The following is a 19,964-nucleotide window of genomic DNA, read 5'->3' as shown; positions in this document are numbered from 1 at the left end:
AATCTCAGGAGCATGGGAAGGTAAACACAGAGCTGATCTCAAAGACTTCTAAAGAGCGCCGCTTCCTGCCAAAAATTACTTGCACCTGTCCTTCTGTCTCTGCCCCTCTTCCTATCGCTCTCTCTTCGCGGCTCCACCCAGCCTCTCTTCGTCTACACTCGATCCCTTCATCCTCGATCCACAAACTTTTCCTTCACGCAGAATTGGAAGGCGCTACGCCATCGCTCCTCCCTTCTGTTTTGGCCAGTGCCAGGTGTAAAAAGCTCCTGGCATCGTCACAGTTAGGCCCGTTTAGGAACAGTGCAGGGGCGCCCACTGCCAGGGCACCGGAGTCATCCTTCAAGCATAAAGCGCACACACAAAATAAGCTTTTTAAGAGGGCATTAGGCATTGCCAAGTACTGGCTAGGCTTGTGTTTCATTAGCATCAGATAGAGAGTCTTTCTTCATTCAGCCCCACTGTGAGTATGTGTGTGTGGTGAACTAATGAAAACCACAGAGCAGGCTGGCCTCTAACTGAACTCCACTCAACACAGAGCACTAGAGGCCACCAGAGCAAGAGAAAATGAAAATGTGAGCTCATCTTTATTATAATTTACTCCTTCAGCGCTTTTCTTCCTTACAGAGATGAGCATTTATGCTTTACCATCTATTTAAGCCACATGATCCTTTGGTTATTGCCTGGTCAGGCAGCCCACACTGCAATTGTGACTGTACAAATAAACAAAGTTGCTGTGTCTGACTTTAAGATCGACTGTACAAGCAGTCAGAAACCGCAGAACTTCACCGAGGCTGAAAACTCCCTTCAGAGCCTGTGAACGTGTATGCAGTCCTTGGATCCAGAAGAATATATGGATCCACATTAGGATGATCTTTTCTTGAGGATATCAAAACAGAGTCTCAATTTTTTCATATTTCCAAAAGAAACATTTTCCCTATCTTGCAAAACCTTCCAAAAACATATACCCAATAATAGATCTGGATCGTCTCCAAACGCTACTCAGTTCCCAGCCAAGCCTCATTTCTGGTAAAATGTCCAAACAAAAAGAATCACTGAACTGATGAAGTGAGAAAGAAAAGGGGGGGAACATTCCCTTCTTTCTTTTATACTTTTATCTTGTATAAGTTGGCCCAGGGGCCACCTGCTTCAAATCAAGGTAGATGAAAGCTCGTAATAACCAAAGTGAGATTTTGAGGTTACAGTATCGAATGACAGCTAGGAGGACTTGGGCAGGTGCTTGATGCGCGGTGAATGGAGCCTGTATGGGCTGCTCATTACAGAAGGACATCTGCTGCTGTCCGGCCCCCAGACTCCGCCTCCAGCTTTACACTGACGCTTGGATATCGTGTCAATGCGTGTGAGAGACCAGAGGCAGAACAAAACCACACACACACACACACACGCTTGCACAACAGGAGGAGGCATGTGCTCTTACTCACATTCACACCTGCTACCGACAGTGGCTGTCAGCTTGAGAATGAAAGTATAAATTTAAAAAGGAAAAAAAAAAAAAAAAAAAAAAGGTTTATGGCTGCTGCTTTTGGACACAGAAATGTAAGGAGGAATGCATGATGTTATCTCTGTGTGGATGCGTTGCTGAGGTACACACATAACAGATAATGAGAAATCTGCTTAAAACTCTGTATCGTTTACTTCATTGTAATCTTATTTCAGCTGAAGATTTCAAGCCTTTTTTTTTTCCTTTTCATGCTGAACACATTAAAAGCATCGCATTTAAACATCATTATATCACCCCCCCCCCCAACCCCCGCTCAAGAACATCTCTCTGAAAATGACTGTTGTTTCACAGACTTAATCATTTTCAATAATTCACGCATTACATAAACGCCTTCATAAAAAAATAATGCTGTGCTCAATTCCAATTTTTAACCGATTCATTTGGAAATGCATGGGAACATTGTTTCAAGTGGCTAATTATAAGTGACTGAAACTGTGTTTGCATTAGGAGATTTAAAGGGGGGGGAGGGGGCTCATTAAGAGACCTAAGCGCTATTTAAAGGCTCATACTATTTACGCAACTGTCGCAGAACTCAGAGGCAACTTGCTCCACATTTCACCACAAACATTTGGGAGAGAAGAGGGGAGAAGTCAAGTCAGAGGGGAGAAAAAAAAAAAAACATGACAAAGTGTGTATGTGCAGCAAGTTCATAAATCAGTGCAATGTTGCAGTGAAACATTTTGGAACTGATTTTTACCGGGGATGTTGTAACGGGGTATTACGAGGGGGGGGTGGCGGCATGGGGAGACAGATTGAATAAATTATGGAAAGAAAGAGCAGATGAGAGAAAGGGGAAGACGAGGCATGTGTCTCAAAAACAATGAAGAGAACCCAAAAGCAGCTGGTGTCATGTGGCAACCTATGAAACCTCCGAGCTCAGAAAAGTCAGCGCAGTTCTGCTGCACTTACAATTTATACCAAGTGTGCACAGCATGCTCTCAACTTCTCACAGTATTCTTTCTGCATGCATTTAACACCCAAACATTCTGCAAACTTCTTTATAACTCAGCGACACAGAAACATCTCACACACACACACCTCTTTTTTGCAGGACTGTCCTCGCAGTACTCGCTGCTTCCTTTCAGGCCCTGACGGCGCAACGACCCGTCTTCTTTGTGGCTGCCCTTTGACCCCGAGCCGTTGAGCTGCCCATTGGCGAGGGAACCTGGAAAAAAAGGAAAATGGTTACAGCCTGGCCAGCATACGTTTCCAGCTTTCTGCCGCCATTCATACAAAACGCTTCTTTGTCAATAAAACATTAGACCAGAGAATCAATGCTGAATATCTAGATACATCTTGAGCCTCTGGGGAATAAACAAAAGTTTATATATGACAGTGTTAAAACATCCTTTTTTGATGTCATCATTAATTACGGTAGTTCTGCTTCATCTGAGAGTGTAGGGCACAGAAAAAGAAAGAGTGACGAACACAAAGAGAGCACAAATTAGTTAAACATCTCAAATGCACAAGTACACCTGAGCCAGACATACCTGTATTCACCTGTAGAGGTTGTTGCAACATTTTTTTTTTTTTTTTTTTTGCATATACTTACATACGGGCCTTCACACCTCATAATGCCACAGCTTTTTGCAGCATCATGGGGTAGTTTTGAAGAGGATCCGAAGAAGTTAAACCCTATGACACTTGTAGTATAAAGAACAACTTTACTGCTTGCCCGACTTGTATGTTGCGTGATGGTCCTTCATCAGGGTAATCACGCAACATATTACAGACAAGGAATGTTTCACTACATATCGTACTGTGTATGACTGTGTACGTGACAAATAAAATTTGAATTTGAATTTGAATGTGTCACACATATCCACATACACATCTGCTACTGAGGCAGCAACTGGGTTGGGCTGATCATGTGGTTTAGAGTCAACCGTTGCCCCTGGCAATAGGGAGAAACCAGTGGGAAATTTGGGGTGGTACCTTATATAGCCATAAGCTGGAGAAAGTAGAACTGCGTGGTGGTGTTTGAGTTTTGCCCCAAATTCAAAAGATCTGAACTGAAAGAAAACTTTTAGATGATACAGGAAAAAGAAAAATCCTATGCGAAATATAACGTGATTAATAAAGAACAGATCATAAAACCATAAAAAGACAAAAAAAAAAATAGAAATCTCTGAACTGCTATAGAGCCACCAGTATCTGCCCCCTGGCCAGCTTAGGATAGAAAGGTACTGAATCTCCTTCATACTGACATTTCCCTACGAGCAGCTGTTGTTGTCTTTGACTTACAATATGTGACGCTTGCCCTCTGACAAAGAATTTTTATGAACAACCTAAAGCCATTCGCAGAAATGGCTACTGCTGGGCTTGACGTTCTCCCTGAGCCCAATTGACAGAGCCCTAATTAAATATTTAGCAAGCAACTCGCACAAAACAAAATAAGCCCCCCAGACAGATTCTTAAATCAAAAGCAACAACAGGCACCGAGAATTCTAATTAGGTCAAATGTAGGAGTCGAAGTCAACGGTAATTGAGGCAGACAACCAAATAAAAAAAAGATATCAACAAGATTTGGTTTCAGCGTACGCGGCTCCTGTAGTTGTTGGAAGGTGTACGCAGGGGCTTGCCCGATTTAACAACAGAGCGTGAGTGGGCTTGCTTATCAGGGAGGCAATTGGACAAGTTTAAAGCTTTTTGGGGTCATTACAAAACAGGACAGCGCTGCCAAGGAGACCAATCGACTGGAGACAGAGGGGCAGTAACACGTTTAAAAATGTACTTCCCTTGCCAACTCAAGTGTCACTTTGCTGAGCGGAAAGTTGAAGATTTATATCAGTGAGTAAAACAACACTGCAAACATTTGACACAGGGGATAATTCATCCGATTTTTTACCTCTTTTGACCTGTTTTGACAAGCATTTCTGCCTGGCTGGACTTTTGGTATGGCAGGCTGCTGAATTATTCACATTCATTTTGAAAAGAGCAACAGTGACTCACTAAACACTCACATCTCACAGGGGTTTGTTTAACAAGAAACTTCATAAGCCATCATAAACCCTTTTATTCACTGAAAGAACACCTCCCCACTGGTCTATCACCCTCTCTCTTTTCTCTGAGTAACTCGTAGTTTTCTCGTGACACCCGGCCAAATTCCTTTTTGACTGATGCTTCTGAAAACCCTGCTTCACAAACTCCTAATAGTGGGTGTCAAAAAGGAAAACAAATTATTACGATTAGCGCAGAGGAGCAGGGGTTAGAATAAGTGGCAACTTGAATGATATCCTGCTAGCAAAGACAACTGCTGTCGAACAAGCCCGGGCGTCGTGTCATCTGAGAACGATCGGACGGGAAGCGGGGTGGCGAGATCAAATGATAACGGAGGAGACAGAATGAAGTTGAGTGATTGTAGAGCAGGTTAAAAAAAAGCAGGTTTTCAAACATATGATTTAACTGAGATTTATAAAAGTGCTCTGGGCTGAATGAACACACACACACAGACAGACACACACACACACACACACACACACACACACTTTCTCATTACTGCATAAACAACCGGGCTGTTGGGGTTTGCTCACACACGCAAGGCAGGTCAGCACCTGACTGCGGAGATACAGTCATCAGATGTATCTTTGCGCTCATAAAGTTAACAAAGACCGCCACGATGAGTAAGGCCATCGCACTGCTGGCAACGCTTTATATGTTGGTGCTGGAGAGCCTCTAAGTCTATAGGCCTGGGGTGAATCACTGCCTCACAATGTCTTGGCTGGCACGAAAGGCTTACATTCGTACTCTTTTAATGAATCAACTCCTTTGAAGTCCCCTTCATAAAAGTACTATTTTATAAAACGGGGGTTAAAACATGTTCATTCAATCAAATATTGGAATATATTCTAAATATTCAATTAAATTAAAACATCTTTCAGAGCTTAATATGTTGGCATGAAAAATGGTAATTAGATTTTTGAGGGGGGGGGGGGTCATATAAACCGATATGAAAATGGGCAAGAGACTCATTAGAACTTCTGGACAGGGGAACTCACACCAGAGCAAACACAGAAATAGCTCATTAACTTTAATTGTGCTCTGAAAATGACTGACGCGTGATGTCCCCACAGAACGCAAACAAATAGGCAGAGGCACATTTCACCAGCCCCACCGCCCCTCCAGCTTTCCATCGCTTTCCCCCTACCTTGCCGCTGCCATACCCCATTCCTCCAAAGAGTTGTTCAACATATGCTGGTTGCACATGAGTGCCCATCTGAGGGGCAGAACGGAGCATCTTGGGGGAAAAAAAGAAAAAAGAAAAGAGGGCCGGGGATGGGCAAGCGTGGCAGAAAGAGGGGAGGGTCCTAAACTCAAGCCCCTGGAGCTCCTGAGGACCAGGCCAGTGGGGCATTCCAATGGCTGGTCCTATTGGGAAATAGGTGGGGTCTAATCAGATTTTAGGCATGCTTAACTAAGCCCATCGGATCCGCCGCGTGGTGCTCACCTCGACGTCTCGAGAGGATGGGAGGAAGCGAATGATGGGGCTGAGAAGAGAGCGCAAGCTGCAGTATTAAGTAGAGCTATAACTACATTCATGCCATGGGAAAAATCACACAAAGTAAAAAAAAAAAAAAAAAAGATGGAGACAATCAGGGGCAGAATGTGTCCTTACAACAAAGAATACATGAACAAGAGCTGCATGTGCAAAATCAAAGATATGGTATCAGACAGAGAATCCAATAAAGACCTTAAATACAGCTATGAAAAGAAAAACAAATGGGTTAGCAGACGTATGGGAGTAATTTGTCTGGTGACTTCCTAAAATTCCATATTATGCTATTTATTCAAGTAGCCCTCCGTGCCTGTATACAATTAAAGTGTGGGATAAAGTAAAACAAAAAAGATGGGCAGCTTTATTGCAGGAAAACTCCTTGTATTATCCATTCCCAGACTCTTTTTTTGAGAGTAGAAGCACATACCAAAACTTACTGCCTGGCAATGGGATTTGAAATAGCCCCAAATATAGTGCTCTTCCTTCTAAAATTAGACCTCATAGTGCAGCTATGACCACAAACCAGAACAAAAAGCTCGCAACTATGTGCATTTCTGTAACACGGCATCTGCTTTTGTGCTGTTCAAGGCTATAACTGAAGCATCAAAGGTAAAGAATGGACACCATCATGGCTCGAACTGTTGTGGGAAAGCGCGAGAGGGCCGAGTAGACACAATCTCTCAGCCTCGCTTGAAATCCAAACTCGCCTTCTTCCAGCTACCGTGATTTTCTTTTATCACCACCTCCCTGTCTGTGCTGGTATACCTTCATCTGTCGTCCTCTGTCCGGCATCTTATCACCAGAGAGAGAATAGAGGTCCCACACAGTGCTTCAAGCTGCCACGGGCTGCCACTCTGGACGTGCAAGCGGGTGGCAGCACGGGAAATGCAGACAGACAGCAGAGAGACAGCAAACTGAGAGCTGAGGGAAAGGCCATGATGTGCATTAAAACGGGTAGGAACAACAAGTCGTGAGACTGGCAGCCAGACGAGAAAGGGGAAAAAAAGAAAATAGAGAGCGAGAGAGAGGGGGGACAGTCGGAGAAATGGGCAAACAGGGAGCCCTCTCTTCAGCGCCTCCTGGAATTTGGCCAGCAGCCAGTTCCTCCATCAATAGCACTCAGGGAAATGGAGAGAGAGGAAAGGAAAGGGTGGGTGTAAGCGAGATAGCGAGGTAGGGATGTGGCTACAGAGAGATAGCTTTGACGAGTCAGAAGAAGAGGAGACTGAAGGGTGGCAAATGGCGGAAGAACGGGGCGGGGAAGGGGAAAAGGGTGAGAGGGTTAGGGTGACAGGTAGCGTAGATACTTGGGACAGAAGGGGCAGAGTACAGGAAGGACAAAATGGAAACGGGAGGTAGATGGCGAGAAAGACGGAGACAGATGAAAGGAGCTGTGGGAGAAAAAAGGGGGACTGTGGGCGTGGAGATACATAATCGAGGAGATTGAGCAGCAGGCGGGAGAGAGGAGACAGGAGCTCGCGGAGAAGGCAGTAACCAGAGTCCTATTGATGTGTAATGGAAACCCTGCGTTGGAGGAGGGGGGTGGGGGGGACAAACGGAAGGACAAATGGATGGAGGGAGATAGGGAAAAGTAGGAAGGAAAAAAGAGAAAGAATGTGGCTGCGATGCGTGGATTAATGAGCAGAAGCTGGGATGCAGAAGGGCATAATGCTATTTGATAAATAATGCAGGGAAGGAGGCACGAGAGGCAGAAAGTGTGATGGACACAGACGGACGGCTGCCAGCTAGCAAAAGGTAAAGTGGCTGGGGAGATGGCATGATTACTGGTTATGGACAGGGAGAAGGCTGGGGTGGGCGGGAGATAGACCGGCACGTGCGGCTGATTGACAGGCCGCCACACCTCCCTCTAAAATAGATAGCTGCTGCTGCCACACAGTGACGGAGGAGGGAGGAGAGAGGAAAGGGAGAGGGGATGGAGAGATGCCCAAAGTAGGGGCAAAAAGCTGCTTTAGAAGCTTGGTTTGATGACGACCAGATGCCACGCTTTCAATCAGATCTGAAATAACATGAATTCAATCGTCCATTGACAAAAACACTCTGAAAAGCTTGATTTTTTCAGCGTTCTGTCATTGGGATTAAAAAGAAAATGCCAGTCCAAGAAAATGGACTGTTTGTCATTTTCAGTTTAAATAATCAGTTTTACAAATTTCGCTCTTTAAATTTTTTTGTCAATTAAGTAAATAAGCAAGGAATTTCCTGCCTTGCATCATTTCATCAATGTCCTATCCAAAATGGCTGATACTTCCACACAGACGACGACGCCTGCATGAGGCTGAAAAGTGCGGCACATGTCTGGCCCCAAAATATGCCCAGTCTCTCTAACCCGCAGTCCTCTAAAACAGCAGGGGCTGCCCATTCAGGATGTAGTGCATGCTGAGTGTGATCCTCCAAAATGGCTGACAGTTTCACCACAATGTCTGTGCGAGAGAGGAAACTGTGCCGCTCGCACTGCCTCCAAATCCTCGCTAACCCACGGTGCTCTAAAACAGCAGGTCCCGTCTATTCAGCCCGACTCCCTTTTGTGTCAGTGCGGGCTGCTGTCGTTACCCCCGGTGCGACAGGCTGCCAACGCTTTCTAATGAGTCATTTTTATTCAGGCGATAAGGTCAGCTACCCGCGGCGGCTTAAAAGGCCCTGAGGAGCTCTGGAGTGGCAGCTATGAGATGCCAGACAGACGCACGGAGAAGTACTGGCACACAAGGAGGGGAGGGAGGGGGTGGCACTCAGAACCACTATGGACAGAAACACTAAAGGATTTTTATTTATTTTTATTTTTTTTAAATCTTTGTGTTTAATAAAGAAAAAATGGCAAAAATAAGAAATGAGGAAAAGGAATAAGCTACATTTCAAAAGAGGTTCCCACCTCCCCGTTTATGCCCGTCTCTCTTTCTGCCGAGCTGGAAGACTGGGCGTGAACTTTCAGAGGCTCTTTTTTCCCTCCTGGTTTCTTTCTTTCCACGTCTGGGTTGTGTTAATGTCAACTGAGAATAGCTTCTGAGGCACGTGTGAAGTTCAAATCACCGCTGTTGGCTGGCTAAGGGCTTTTGTGTGTGTGTGTGAGTGTATGTGTGTGTAGGAACACCAGTGTCAAACAAAGACATGGTGGCAGCTTGGTTCAAAACAAGCTGTTCATCCCCCCTGTGCACTCACTCTTCTCATGTTGTTTCAGCCTCTCTTTTTTAAAAAAAAAAAAAACACACAAATTCCCTCAACTGTTTCTGGAGCAGGCTTCGACCATGGGATTGGATTTATGTCTTTAGTAAGTAATTTCGGGTATTAACTCAAGTTAAGGCTTCTGATAGGCTCGTGTTTTAATGAGCCCTGACCCCAGGATGGGTGTAAATGTGTAAAGCTATTGAGTGGAGGTGGAATTAACAACACCTATACACGTGTTTTGTTGTGTGTGGCACTGCTGGAGACCTCATCTGTGTCCTTGTGTTTGATGCACAAACAACTTTTTTATAAACAAGAGGGAAATGCTTTCAGCTTTGAGGATGTGACACTGGCCCGAAAGACGGCCCAGTGACCAGAAACAAAAAGGATAATGAATGAAAATGAAAAAAAAAACAAAAAACTAGCAACTGTGACATTTCCCCCCCTCAAAACATGACTGCAGCCATTCTTTGCCTCTGATTCTGTCACAACAGCGTGACAGTTTTCAGCTTCGCACACCTTCTGCACAGTTTCTTTTTACTGTGGCGAGCTGTTAACAGCACACTAATTGGTTTCATTTGTTTTTCTCTCTTTGCAAAGTCATCAGCTACATAAAGAGCACAAACGGGACTTTTCCACTAGAGGAACCATTATCCTTGAGTAGGAACCTTGGAGGAACTTTGTGTGTTTCTACTAAAAACATCCCTGCTCTCGCACTCGTACCTTTTAAAGGTTTGGGGATCTTTGGAGGTGGTGTAGAAGTGTCACCTGTGCCTCACTTTCTATCCTATTACCACCGTTTTTGCATGACTACCACCTAATGGACTGGAGCGGAGCAGTTTCAGCAAACCCAAGTCCTTGAATTTTCAGATGGGTTATTTTGAGGATCTAAGTCATTTCTCTGGACCTTTATTTAGACCCTTGTCCCCGCAGTAGAAACACAGCAAGTCCCTGCAAAAGGTTTTAACCTACAGAGAAAGATAATCAGTTCTCCAAGAGTTCTCAATTCCATTAACAAAACAGCCAGTCCTGTGTGCTTAAGGGTTAATCTGTAGTATACAGCAAACTTGCATATGTATAATCACTTACTGAATGCTGCTGATGTGAACAAATAGGCCAGTTTACCTTATTTCACACTTTAACACTGATTAATTCAGCAAAGTATTACTGCTGTACAGTATACACCTACACATCTACTCAATCTGCTCTTTTGTAGCACCCAACCCAGAGACAGTAACAAAAGAAAATGTTAGTGCAAAGATGAGCTATGCAGTATTGCATTTACCTCCTTAATGCTCTCCTTAGAGCATTAAGGAGGTGGACTTAAACCCACCATTAGAGTTTGTGGTTCCATCCCCATCCAGCTGCCGTTTTTGTGCAGTCCTAAACTCCTTTAGGGAGAGGTAAAGCACCTTTCGCATAACCCGCTCCTCCGACCACGGGATCCCATCACTGTCATCCTGTGAAGATATCAAGAGGGTGAAAATGGATTAGTATAAGCCCTCATCGCAGAGAAAAACCACAAGCAATGTGCATTTCCCCATTTTCTCTAACCATTAACTCTGTTTCTGTTCACATCATGTTTTGGAAAGAAAAAAAAAAAAACTTGGCAGACAAGAACATGAAAAGCACATAATAAAAGACAGTATTTGTAAGTTGGACAGCTGTTTATGGCGGGCCATTTCCTTTGTTTCTTTTTGCAGGGCAACAGAACTTCCAAAGTAGTGTGGCGTTAGGTCAAGGTCAGGAAATGCTCACAGGGCAGCCAGGCTTAGATTTGTCTCAAAACAAAAGAAAGCTAAAACTAACGTCAACAAAGTCTGTACATTTTCACATTTTTATGAGGAGATAACCACATAATTACTCAGCACATTCAGTGTAGCATAAAAACTCCAAAAATGACCAAGAATTAAGGAATTACTTAAGGGGGGGAAAAAAGTTGTTTTTTTAGCTAAACTATGAACAAGCTATTACAATTAGACAATGAAAACTGAAAACTAATTTTAAATTATTTTATGAATAGTTAACGCAGAAATAAGGAATGCAATTTTTTTAAACAGATGGTCAAAACAGAACAAAACGGCTAGTTTGATTAAAGTACTTGTAAAAGTTGAAATTTTTAGCTAACACTGTGGATAAACAAACGAATGTATTAGCAAGACACAGTGGATATTTGTAATAATATTAGATAAAATTATGAAACTTGTAAATTATTTAGCTAAAAATATGGCGTTAGCAATGTAACAATGACCTAACAGAGTGGAGAAACAGTTAAAGCTGTTAGCTTACAATACAAACTAAATATAGCTAAATCAAGAAGAACATCAGATAAATAATCCGAGTTTTGGGTGACGGCTGTGCTAATGTGTGAGGAGTTATGATAGATTTAGTAAAGAGAGGAGAAAAAACAAATAAAAAGATCCGAGTACAATGGGGACTCCCTTCCATATTGTTCTTATTGCATCCTTCCCCAACATCTCTCACTACATAGTGACATTAGCATGACACACTATTAGCATAACATAGCATTAGCTTACACACGGGGCAACACATTTGCATAACAATACATTAAGGGGTCGCATTTTCCCCACAACGCCGTGATCGGAGAGCATTAAAGCGATGAATAGGTAGGAAGCAAATGAAAAAGGCATCATGGGACTGCGAGTTTATGCGTTGCTAATCTCTCCCAGTGAGAACGAGACAAAAGTTGTTATTGTCAAAAGAGGTCACCAGGAGTCACACATGCACACGCACACACACACACACACGCACGCGCACAACACATCCTTCTCCGAGACATGACCCATTCAACTCGGTCTGGGCAACAAACACAAGATGGTTGAATTTGCAGCACATGGAGGGAAAGTTATTGGAAACACTCATTGCTGGCACTGAGAGTTTTAACGGCTTATTGGAAAAAAAATATTCCAGCGCAAAGAGCATTCTTAAAAGGGTCTTTAGTGAGTGTCCAACAGCAATCACCATACTTCTTTCCTCCCTTGCTGCTTACACTCATTGCTCTGACAGCTGTGTTTGATGTCGAACAACGCTAATGACTAAAGGAAATGAGATTAGGACATGCGCAACAACAAAGAGGTATTAATAAATAATGGAAGCTGGAAATAGCTTTTCTCTACTCGAGTCATGGGGCGAGTGGTTTTCAGCTGTTAAGTATCAGAAAAGAAAACATTTGCTGCTTTTATGTAACCAAAAAAAAACGTAATGTATGCTAATTATCTGAATTAAAAGCACATTTCTAGTCCTGTCGACCCATCTCAGCAAGCACATTTCCTTCTGTCTGAGTCAAATGTAAAGAGGCAGACTTGTGTGGGAGCACACTGTTTGTTCATCCAGTTGACTCAGACCACTGGAGCTGGCCCTGCTAAGTGGCTGGCGGACACTGCATTATTGGGTGCATTATTTTAAAAATAAATATTTAAAATTCCACATCGAGAAAAAAAAAATTATAATAACACTCATATCAAACTGTTTTACTGCTGCAAGATAACAACGATAGTATTAAAACAAATTCTAAAAGATAAATAAATAAAAAGTCCAAAAAAGGAAAGAAAAAACAGAAGCAGGGGAGTAAAGATGACGAGCTGTGGGAACACAAACTGTACTTCTGTGTGCGTGGAAGATAGAGAGCGATGTAATCTTATCCTACTGGTATGGATTCTCCCACAGGCGAGTGAATAAGCCCGTTGTTTCCGACTCCTGGGGTCGGAAATGTTCTCTACACACAATCAAACATGCAACTGAGATATGATAGGAAGGAGCAGAAAATAGTGTGAAAGTGGTGGGTTGCCTTTACACAACTTTATTTAAAAAGGAAAAAGAAATAAGCCAGCACAGTACAAATTTTGGATTACAGGCCAGATGCCAACTTCAGCGATATGGTGTCTAATTTAAATCTTATTAAAAGGTCGCAGAGATATCTTGAGTGTTTTCTGTTGATACGACTGTAACACTGACAAAACTGAAGATTCTCTTTGTTGTTTCCGTCTCTTCGGTGGATAAAAATAAGCTCCTGCCTTTGTTTTGATTTCTGAGGTCTGCCCGGGGACCCTTCGGGGAAAGGCCTCAAGAGCTGGTGAGGGGAAAGGTGGGCAAATATTAAAACCTGAGTGTCTGCACATGATGGAGCTGGTGGGTGACAGCCATGTCTGCCTTTATACAAGACACACACTCGCATGTGCACACACACACACACACACACGCTTGCATGTGCACACACACACACGCTTGCATGTGCACACACACACACACACACACACACACACACACACACACACACGCTTGCATGTGCACACACACATGCAAGCAGACCTCCCAGTGCACTGATGCTTCGCAGCCTCTGACAGAGGGTGATCGGGTATTTTTTGGGGGCGTAACGTGCAGTCACTCATTACACTGTCGCGCGCGCGCGCACACGCACACACACACACACACACTAGAGAGACAGATAGTGGGAAGTATTCAATTATGCCATTTTCTCCTGTAGTTAATGTCATCTAATCCATTCACTGTGTGTGCATGCGAGTGTGTCTGTGTGTGCATGTGTGCAAAAGCCTGCCAGGTAAGCACCAATTACCTAGACAGCTCACTAGCACTCTTTCCCTCCATGGTGTGGCAGAAGGCCAAATGTACACACACACACACACACACACACACACACACACACAGCACTGACAGTATATCTCAGGGTTACAAATGCTCTCATATACAGATTCTATGGCTCGACACACACACAAAAACACCAGACACAGCTGCATTGGGAGAAAAAAAAATGACCTTAAAGTTCATCTGTATTTCTTTTCCTCTCTGTTTCGCTGTGGTTTCCTCACAGTAGTTGGCAGATTGCCACAGATATTTCCTGCACTGTGTACACATGCGAGACTGGGGAAAAAAAAAAAAAATGCAGGGAAGAAATGCTGACCGACTTTTTACCGAGGGGAGAAACGAAAAGAAAAAAAAGTGACGGTTAAAGCTGTGCTCCGCTGCAACTGCTCTAACCTAAAACTTCCCAATACTTGCTCATAGCTGCACGAGATCAATTAAACACGTTTCCACAGCCATTTTCTGACCCAAGACAAAAATGGGCCTGCTGATCACAAGAACCTGCCTGCATGTGTGCGTGTTTGACAAAATGTTGGTCAGCATTACAGAAACCCTCCATAACCATATACATCGTGTTACCAGAGGACAAGCTTAGCATGAGACAAGAAGAGAAACATCTACTCAAACAACCAAAACGAGCTGCACCTCACTTTCCCTGACAAACACAGCACACCGTGCGTGTGCACGTATGTGTGCGCCTGCGCTTGTGAGGCATTGCCAGAACTCTTCAGAGACCGCTTTTACACAGAGCTACCTGGCACTGACACACACATCTACCCTACAACTAGCTCCCACCAGGCTAGTGGAATTCCACTAATGAGCGCGGGGACCTTTTCGGTGCACACAGTGCGTATGTATAACCAAGTGATGCCTCAGGATAATTGTGCGCTTACTGTCACCGAGCAACCCCACCCCCAACTCTTTTGTAATACACAGGTAAGCCATCCTACAAAACACACACAGATACACATAAATGCAGGCGGATAGGTTTAAAGCATCCATAGGGATAATGCGCATAAAAAAGTGTGTCATATAAGATCATTACATCTCTTATGTCCTGTGATGTTGCTCTCAATTTAAGTATGAAGTACAGCTCTAAAAGGAAAGAAAAAACAGCTTAACCACTGGGCTTCTTAAAATACTTTTTCTGCTCCATTTCCTGACATTATCCTGGAGCTGGCTTAAACGGCTCAAAGTATAACTGGAGCCCATCTTAAAGGTGGGCAACAGTAGCCAGGCAAAACTAGAGTTTTGCCAACAACCGAATAATCCCGGTCAACACAGGTGTATAAACAGAACTGCGCAAATGTTTAAAAGCAGTCTTGCACTGTGCCAGGCATAAGCCCTCAAGAGTCTGCGCAGGATTACATCCATCGCTGCATCAGCACCAGCTCATTAGCTGGATAAAAAGTGGCGCCGGTTCCACTTCACAAGTCCAGCCCCCGTTCAAATGCTCCTCTCTGCAAAGCAGGCAAATCCAATAACCCAGAATGGAGACTGAACACATGTTCTAAATGTGGTGTAAGACACCAGGGTAGGGGCAGAGAGTTGGAGAGGAGGATGGGGTTCTGAATCTTCTGGGCATCCACTCAAAAAGTTGAAAGAAAAAAAATTTTTTTTTACTTGAGCATTCAGTGGGAATAAACGGTGACAATACAGATCTCCTCAGAGACCATATTTAACTCCCATATTAAAATATCACACGCAAACAATGGATTCATTTCGCACAACAAAAGCATGTTGAACACCAGCCCAGTCTGATTTCATTACCAGTATAAAAATACCCCAGTGCCAAAAACTCAAAGCTGTACTTTGCCAGTGTTTTGTTAAGTACTTTTTTTAGAAGTGTGTGTGTGTGTGTGTGTGTGTGAGAAATTACTTATTACAACATGAAGCAAAATACGCACACACAGAAGCTGCCTTTAACACAGAGACTCACTGTTTATCCCTGGTGCTGCTACAGAAGAGATGATTAAACCCAATACGTGCTTTCTCTTTTTATCATCAAGATGATATACAACTCATGAATAACTAAAAACACAAGAGAGCTACATGTAAGCGACACCACTACTGAATGAACACAACTCGTTAGCATTTCAGTCTACCGCACGTATAAATCCGCACACTTGCGTGTGCATACATTTCTGTGCAAGTGTGGGTGTGCGTGCGTGTGTACAAGCTAGCGGTTCTATAAATAGCTTTGTGCTGCTGCCGACTGTGCGGATGTCACAGCAGAGGAATGTGGGCCATGCGCAAGCTGCGATCCACTCTACAAAACTGGCCCAAAAAAATCTGTTATTCTAACACATTTCCTGTTGGAGCACGGACAGAGCAATAGCAGGACAGATAGATGGAGGAGAAATGCTATTTTAGCAGAGCCTGGGATTTTGTTTTCTAGTAGTCGGGGACGGTCCCTACACCACTACTACCCATCTCTTTTCCTTTCTGCACATGTTGAGCTTTCTTACCACTAACACATGGTCCCCAGATGACTGCAAGGACTCGACTGCTGAGGGTTCACAAGCAGTGCAGATGACGTTGATAACAATTATTTAATTCCCAAATACATGACTGGGGCCTCTCTCGCATTCATGACCAAGCGTTTCTGGATCTGAAACATTTAACCCATTAAAAAGACAAAAACCAGCGACAGAGTGGCAATGGGAGTACTGATGAGGCTGCAAAAGGTTCAAATTATGTCCGACTGAGCACTGCTGGGACTCCTTGTGAGTGACGGATACATATGCAGTATCTAAGCAGTGCAGTGATTCACTTAAAAAGAAAATAAAGAAAAACTTTCTGAAGCTTATTTCCAACGTCGAGTGTAAACAGTGGCAGCTGTTCCCTAAAAATCCCACTTGTCCTCATCCTACATCAGCAAGATCAACTAAAACCAGGCCAGCTTCCTTAAGCATGAAGCATGTGTTTGCGTTGAAAATTTACATTCCGATCCTAACTACATCCTGGTCCCCACTTCCCTTACAGCTTCAAGTACACCGGATGCTTAGCTCAGCTTGGACCTCAGAGAATAGCCGAACGGAACAAGGTTTCGGGGGTTGCCTGGGACAAGGGGCCCTATATAATCGCCTCATTATACCACAAGCTCACTGCAATGGAATGTGTGTCTGTGTGCACACACACGCACATCTGTACAGCCAAAGGGGCCTTCCCTCTTCCCTTTAAACTAGTCATGCTGGGATAGCCCTAGCACTTTCAGAGTATTTCCATCTGCAGAAGAAGAGAGAGGAAACAAATGCACAAAGACTACAAGATGCCTCCTGTGATAACGTGAAGACTTTAAAAATCGAGATCTTCCCGTGGGCAGAAATGCTGTTGAACGTCACTTTGTCGACATTCAGCAGATCAACGTTTCTCCACGAGAACAAAATGCCTTCCGTCTGGTCACGACGGCCGCTCGTGCTGAGCCGGGCTCGGTATGAGACGCGCGCCAACCTCCTGCGTCTCCCCGCTGTCAATCATATCAGCTGTCTGCATTTCCACATTCACGCACGCACGCACCGTCTGAATCTGAGCGCACGTAAGTGACAGACTGCCAGAGCTATTCAGCCCTGTCGAGCATTAAATGCTATCAGGCTGGTAAAAGTGGAGCACGGAGAGTGAGACAGAGAGAGATGGAATGAGGGTGGGAGCTTTTAAACACACACACACACACACACACACACACACACACACACACACACAGAGCTTAATTTGACTGAAAGAAATAAATGTCACAGAGCTTTGAAGAGCCTGTATGTGTGTCTGTGTGCATCTCCATTAAGCCCACTAAATAAAAATGTTGCTTCTCATGGATGGAGGGCAATTTACCTCGTTTCTGCATCTACTTCAGTCCACATTAACATGCCAAAAAAAAGGACCGGTACTCCTACAAGGCATGTGCCAATGACCCTCAAACAACCATGAAAAAGCAGAGAAGAAGAAACAGCACATAATATTACATAAATTCCAGCAGCACCAGCTACATGAGCAGGTGAAGCCTCTTCTGAATTCTGGGCCGTTAGCCTAATTCTTCTATATCCTGGAACACCGACTCAAGCTTCCTAACAGCATGTGGAAGGAGTTGTAGGTTTTCTACTCTGTGCGCGTCATACCACACCACACTGGAGGAGCATTAGCCGAAAAAAGAAAAAACCTGCACTCAAAGCTTTGACTGTCGCCAAGCTGAGACAGGACAGCAGAACTGCTGCTGAGGGAATTTTAAGTGTCTCTCATAAAGTGAAATGTTCAAGGAGTGGCGTGGTATCAACTTTGCAGTGGCTTCACAGCCTTGTTGCCATGGCTTTTAGGGCTCAGATGAGGAACATTCTTCATACTGTGAAGTTACATTTGGTAGGCTGAGCCACGCTGAGCCACGTCTGGCCTTACAATAGGCCAAAACACATCAAAACGCCTCATGATAGGAATTGTGCATTAAGATATAATATTAAAAGAAAAACAAAAAAAACAAAACACTGTGCGCGTGTGTATGTACACACCAGTGTGCAGACTTTCCCTCTTTGATCTGACAGACTGCACAACAAATGGCTCTCGTTTAATAATAACAGCCTCATTCAACACATTTACTCTCCAACTCTGTCACAATATCAGTTTCACTTTGGCTGCACGCCGCTGACCAGAGGTTTAACTCATTTCTGTACACCACGCGTGCACAAACACACACGCACGCTCTCCAACTGTGGTCACGTGCAGTAAGCTCTGATCAACGGCACTACCCAACACGCTGCCATTCATCACGGCGGCTGCTACGTCGCCCTGCTGTTCCGCCAGGATCCCTGAAGAATCTGCTGCTGATCGCATCCAACAGAGCTCCATTTCAAAACACACAGACATTAGGTATGGCTTCTTATCAATGGCAACAGCTTACTTCATTAACTAAGGAAATGTGCTCTTAGGTTCCGATCAGAATGTTCGGCACTAGTTGCCGAGTGCGTGATTATGAAAGCCATCGTGTGCATTTATCATTGAAAATATGGTAAGAAAGTGTCGTAAGATGTAAGATTGTATGAGGCCGCAAAGCAGATGGATGGGTAAGGTATCAGGCAGTCAGAACAGTTCTTGAAAATTATTGTAAGATTTTACAGACACAGACTTTAAATGAGAACAGAAAAACCTTCCAGGCCAAAGTAATCCTATGAAATGATGAGTGGAATCTTAGTTAGCTAATCGATGTAAATGCCAGAGGGAAAATGCAAAGTGGGATCATTTCCACAGGTGTGCGTTAGCCTCGTCGCGCAGCTGCTTGCCGGCTACCACGACACTTTGTTTTGTAAGATTGATCATATAGAAGCTTGTGCTAAATTTGGTTTCTCATAATTGGTTTTTCGAATGATTTAATGCTCTCTAGGGTCAAAAACTAACTAGGCATGATGATGATCATGAACAAGTCGCCAAAGATGAGTAACCAAAACAAACTGAAAAAACAGCAGACAGACAGAAACACGACTCCCTCGGTTTATTCGTTTAACTGCAGTGATGCAGCCCATAGCTTTTACTAGCCGCCAGCTTTAATTTGACAGATTCTAGTGCTGTTAAGAGCTCTTATGATACTGCTAGAGACAAATAGTGCTAAATGCTTGCTGCGGTCTGATGTGCATGTCCCGTGCACACAAATTCACATGCCTAATATGCATGAAGAAACTGTAGGCCTACATTAGACTGTATAGACATATCGTGCCAGAGTTGAAGTCCCCCCCCTCCTACAAACAAGGAGGGGACAGGAAGGCAGAAACAGGAAACAGAGTAACCTCATTAGCCTCATGCCTCGTCTGACAGGAACAGCCTGCAGGCTCACAGGCCTCGTACGAATACACAGAAAACCACCAGCCTTTGGTCAGTTTATGCAGCACCCGTCTGCTACTGGGGGAAGACGTCTTTTGTAGGAAACCAAGTTGCTGTGAGGGCAACACCTCAGGGAGACTTTTTGTTTTGTTTTCTCCGTGTTAGCCTTACATAGCCACGCTCTGAGAGAGCACCACAGGATTACATCTGGAATCCAGTTCGGTAAAGCTGTAAACAATCAGACAGGAAGAAGCACACAAGTGCCATCAAGAACTGGGTCTACTTTAAAAACAACAAAAACAACAACTCATACCCCGAGGCACGAACCTCATTTGGTCTTATTCTGCACAGGCACGG

At 43.9% G+C, this 19,964-nt stretch overlaps 1 protein-coding gene across 5 annotated transcripts in view; it reads right to left on the bottom strand.

Annotated features, from left to right (window-relative positions):
• The window catches only part of jarid2b (jumonji and AT-rich interaction domain containing 2b), a 106,881-nt gene that overhangs the window by 46,440 nt on the left and 40,477 nt on the right, over nt 1-19,964 (bottom strand). The window contains exons 1-3 of one of the 5 annotated variants that reach the window (XM_086280113.1): nt 11,726-11,919; nt 10,522-10,648; nt 2,558-2,684 (exon numbers count right to left, since the gene is read on the bottom strand). In XM_086280113.1, coding sequence (XP_086136239.1) covers nt 2,558-2,684; nt 10,522-10,648; nt 11,726-11,842 — 371 coding nt within the window. In that variant the 5' untranslated portion in view covers nt 11,843-11,919. Of the gene's footprint in view, nt 1-2,557; nt 2,685-10,521; nt 10,649-11,617; nt 11,668-11,725; nt 11,920-19,964 lie in introns of those variants that run through there. The other 4 variants (XM_086280114.1, XM_086280115.1, XM_086280116.1 and 1 more) reach the window with 4 other exon arrangements.

The sequence above is a fragment of the Aulonocara sp. 'chitande type north' Nkhata Bay genome, linkage group LG22 (assembly GCF_057382095.1).
Source record: "Aulonocara sp. 'chitande type north' Nkhata Bay isolate Kocher_YH1m ecotype deep benthic linkage group LG22, A_spYH_male_GT1.1, whole genome shotgun sequence".
Lineage (NCBI taxonomy): Eukaryota > Metazoa > Chordata > Actinopteri > Cichliformes > Cichlidae > Aulonocara > Aulonocara sp. 'chitande type north' Nkhata Bay.
The sequence above is the reverse complement of the archived record's forward strand: the minus strand, read 5'-3'. Positions and strand labels throughout refer to the sequence as shown.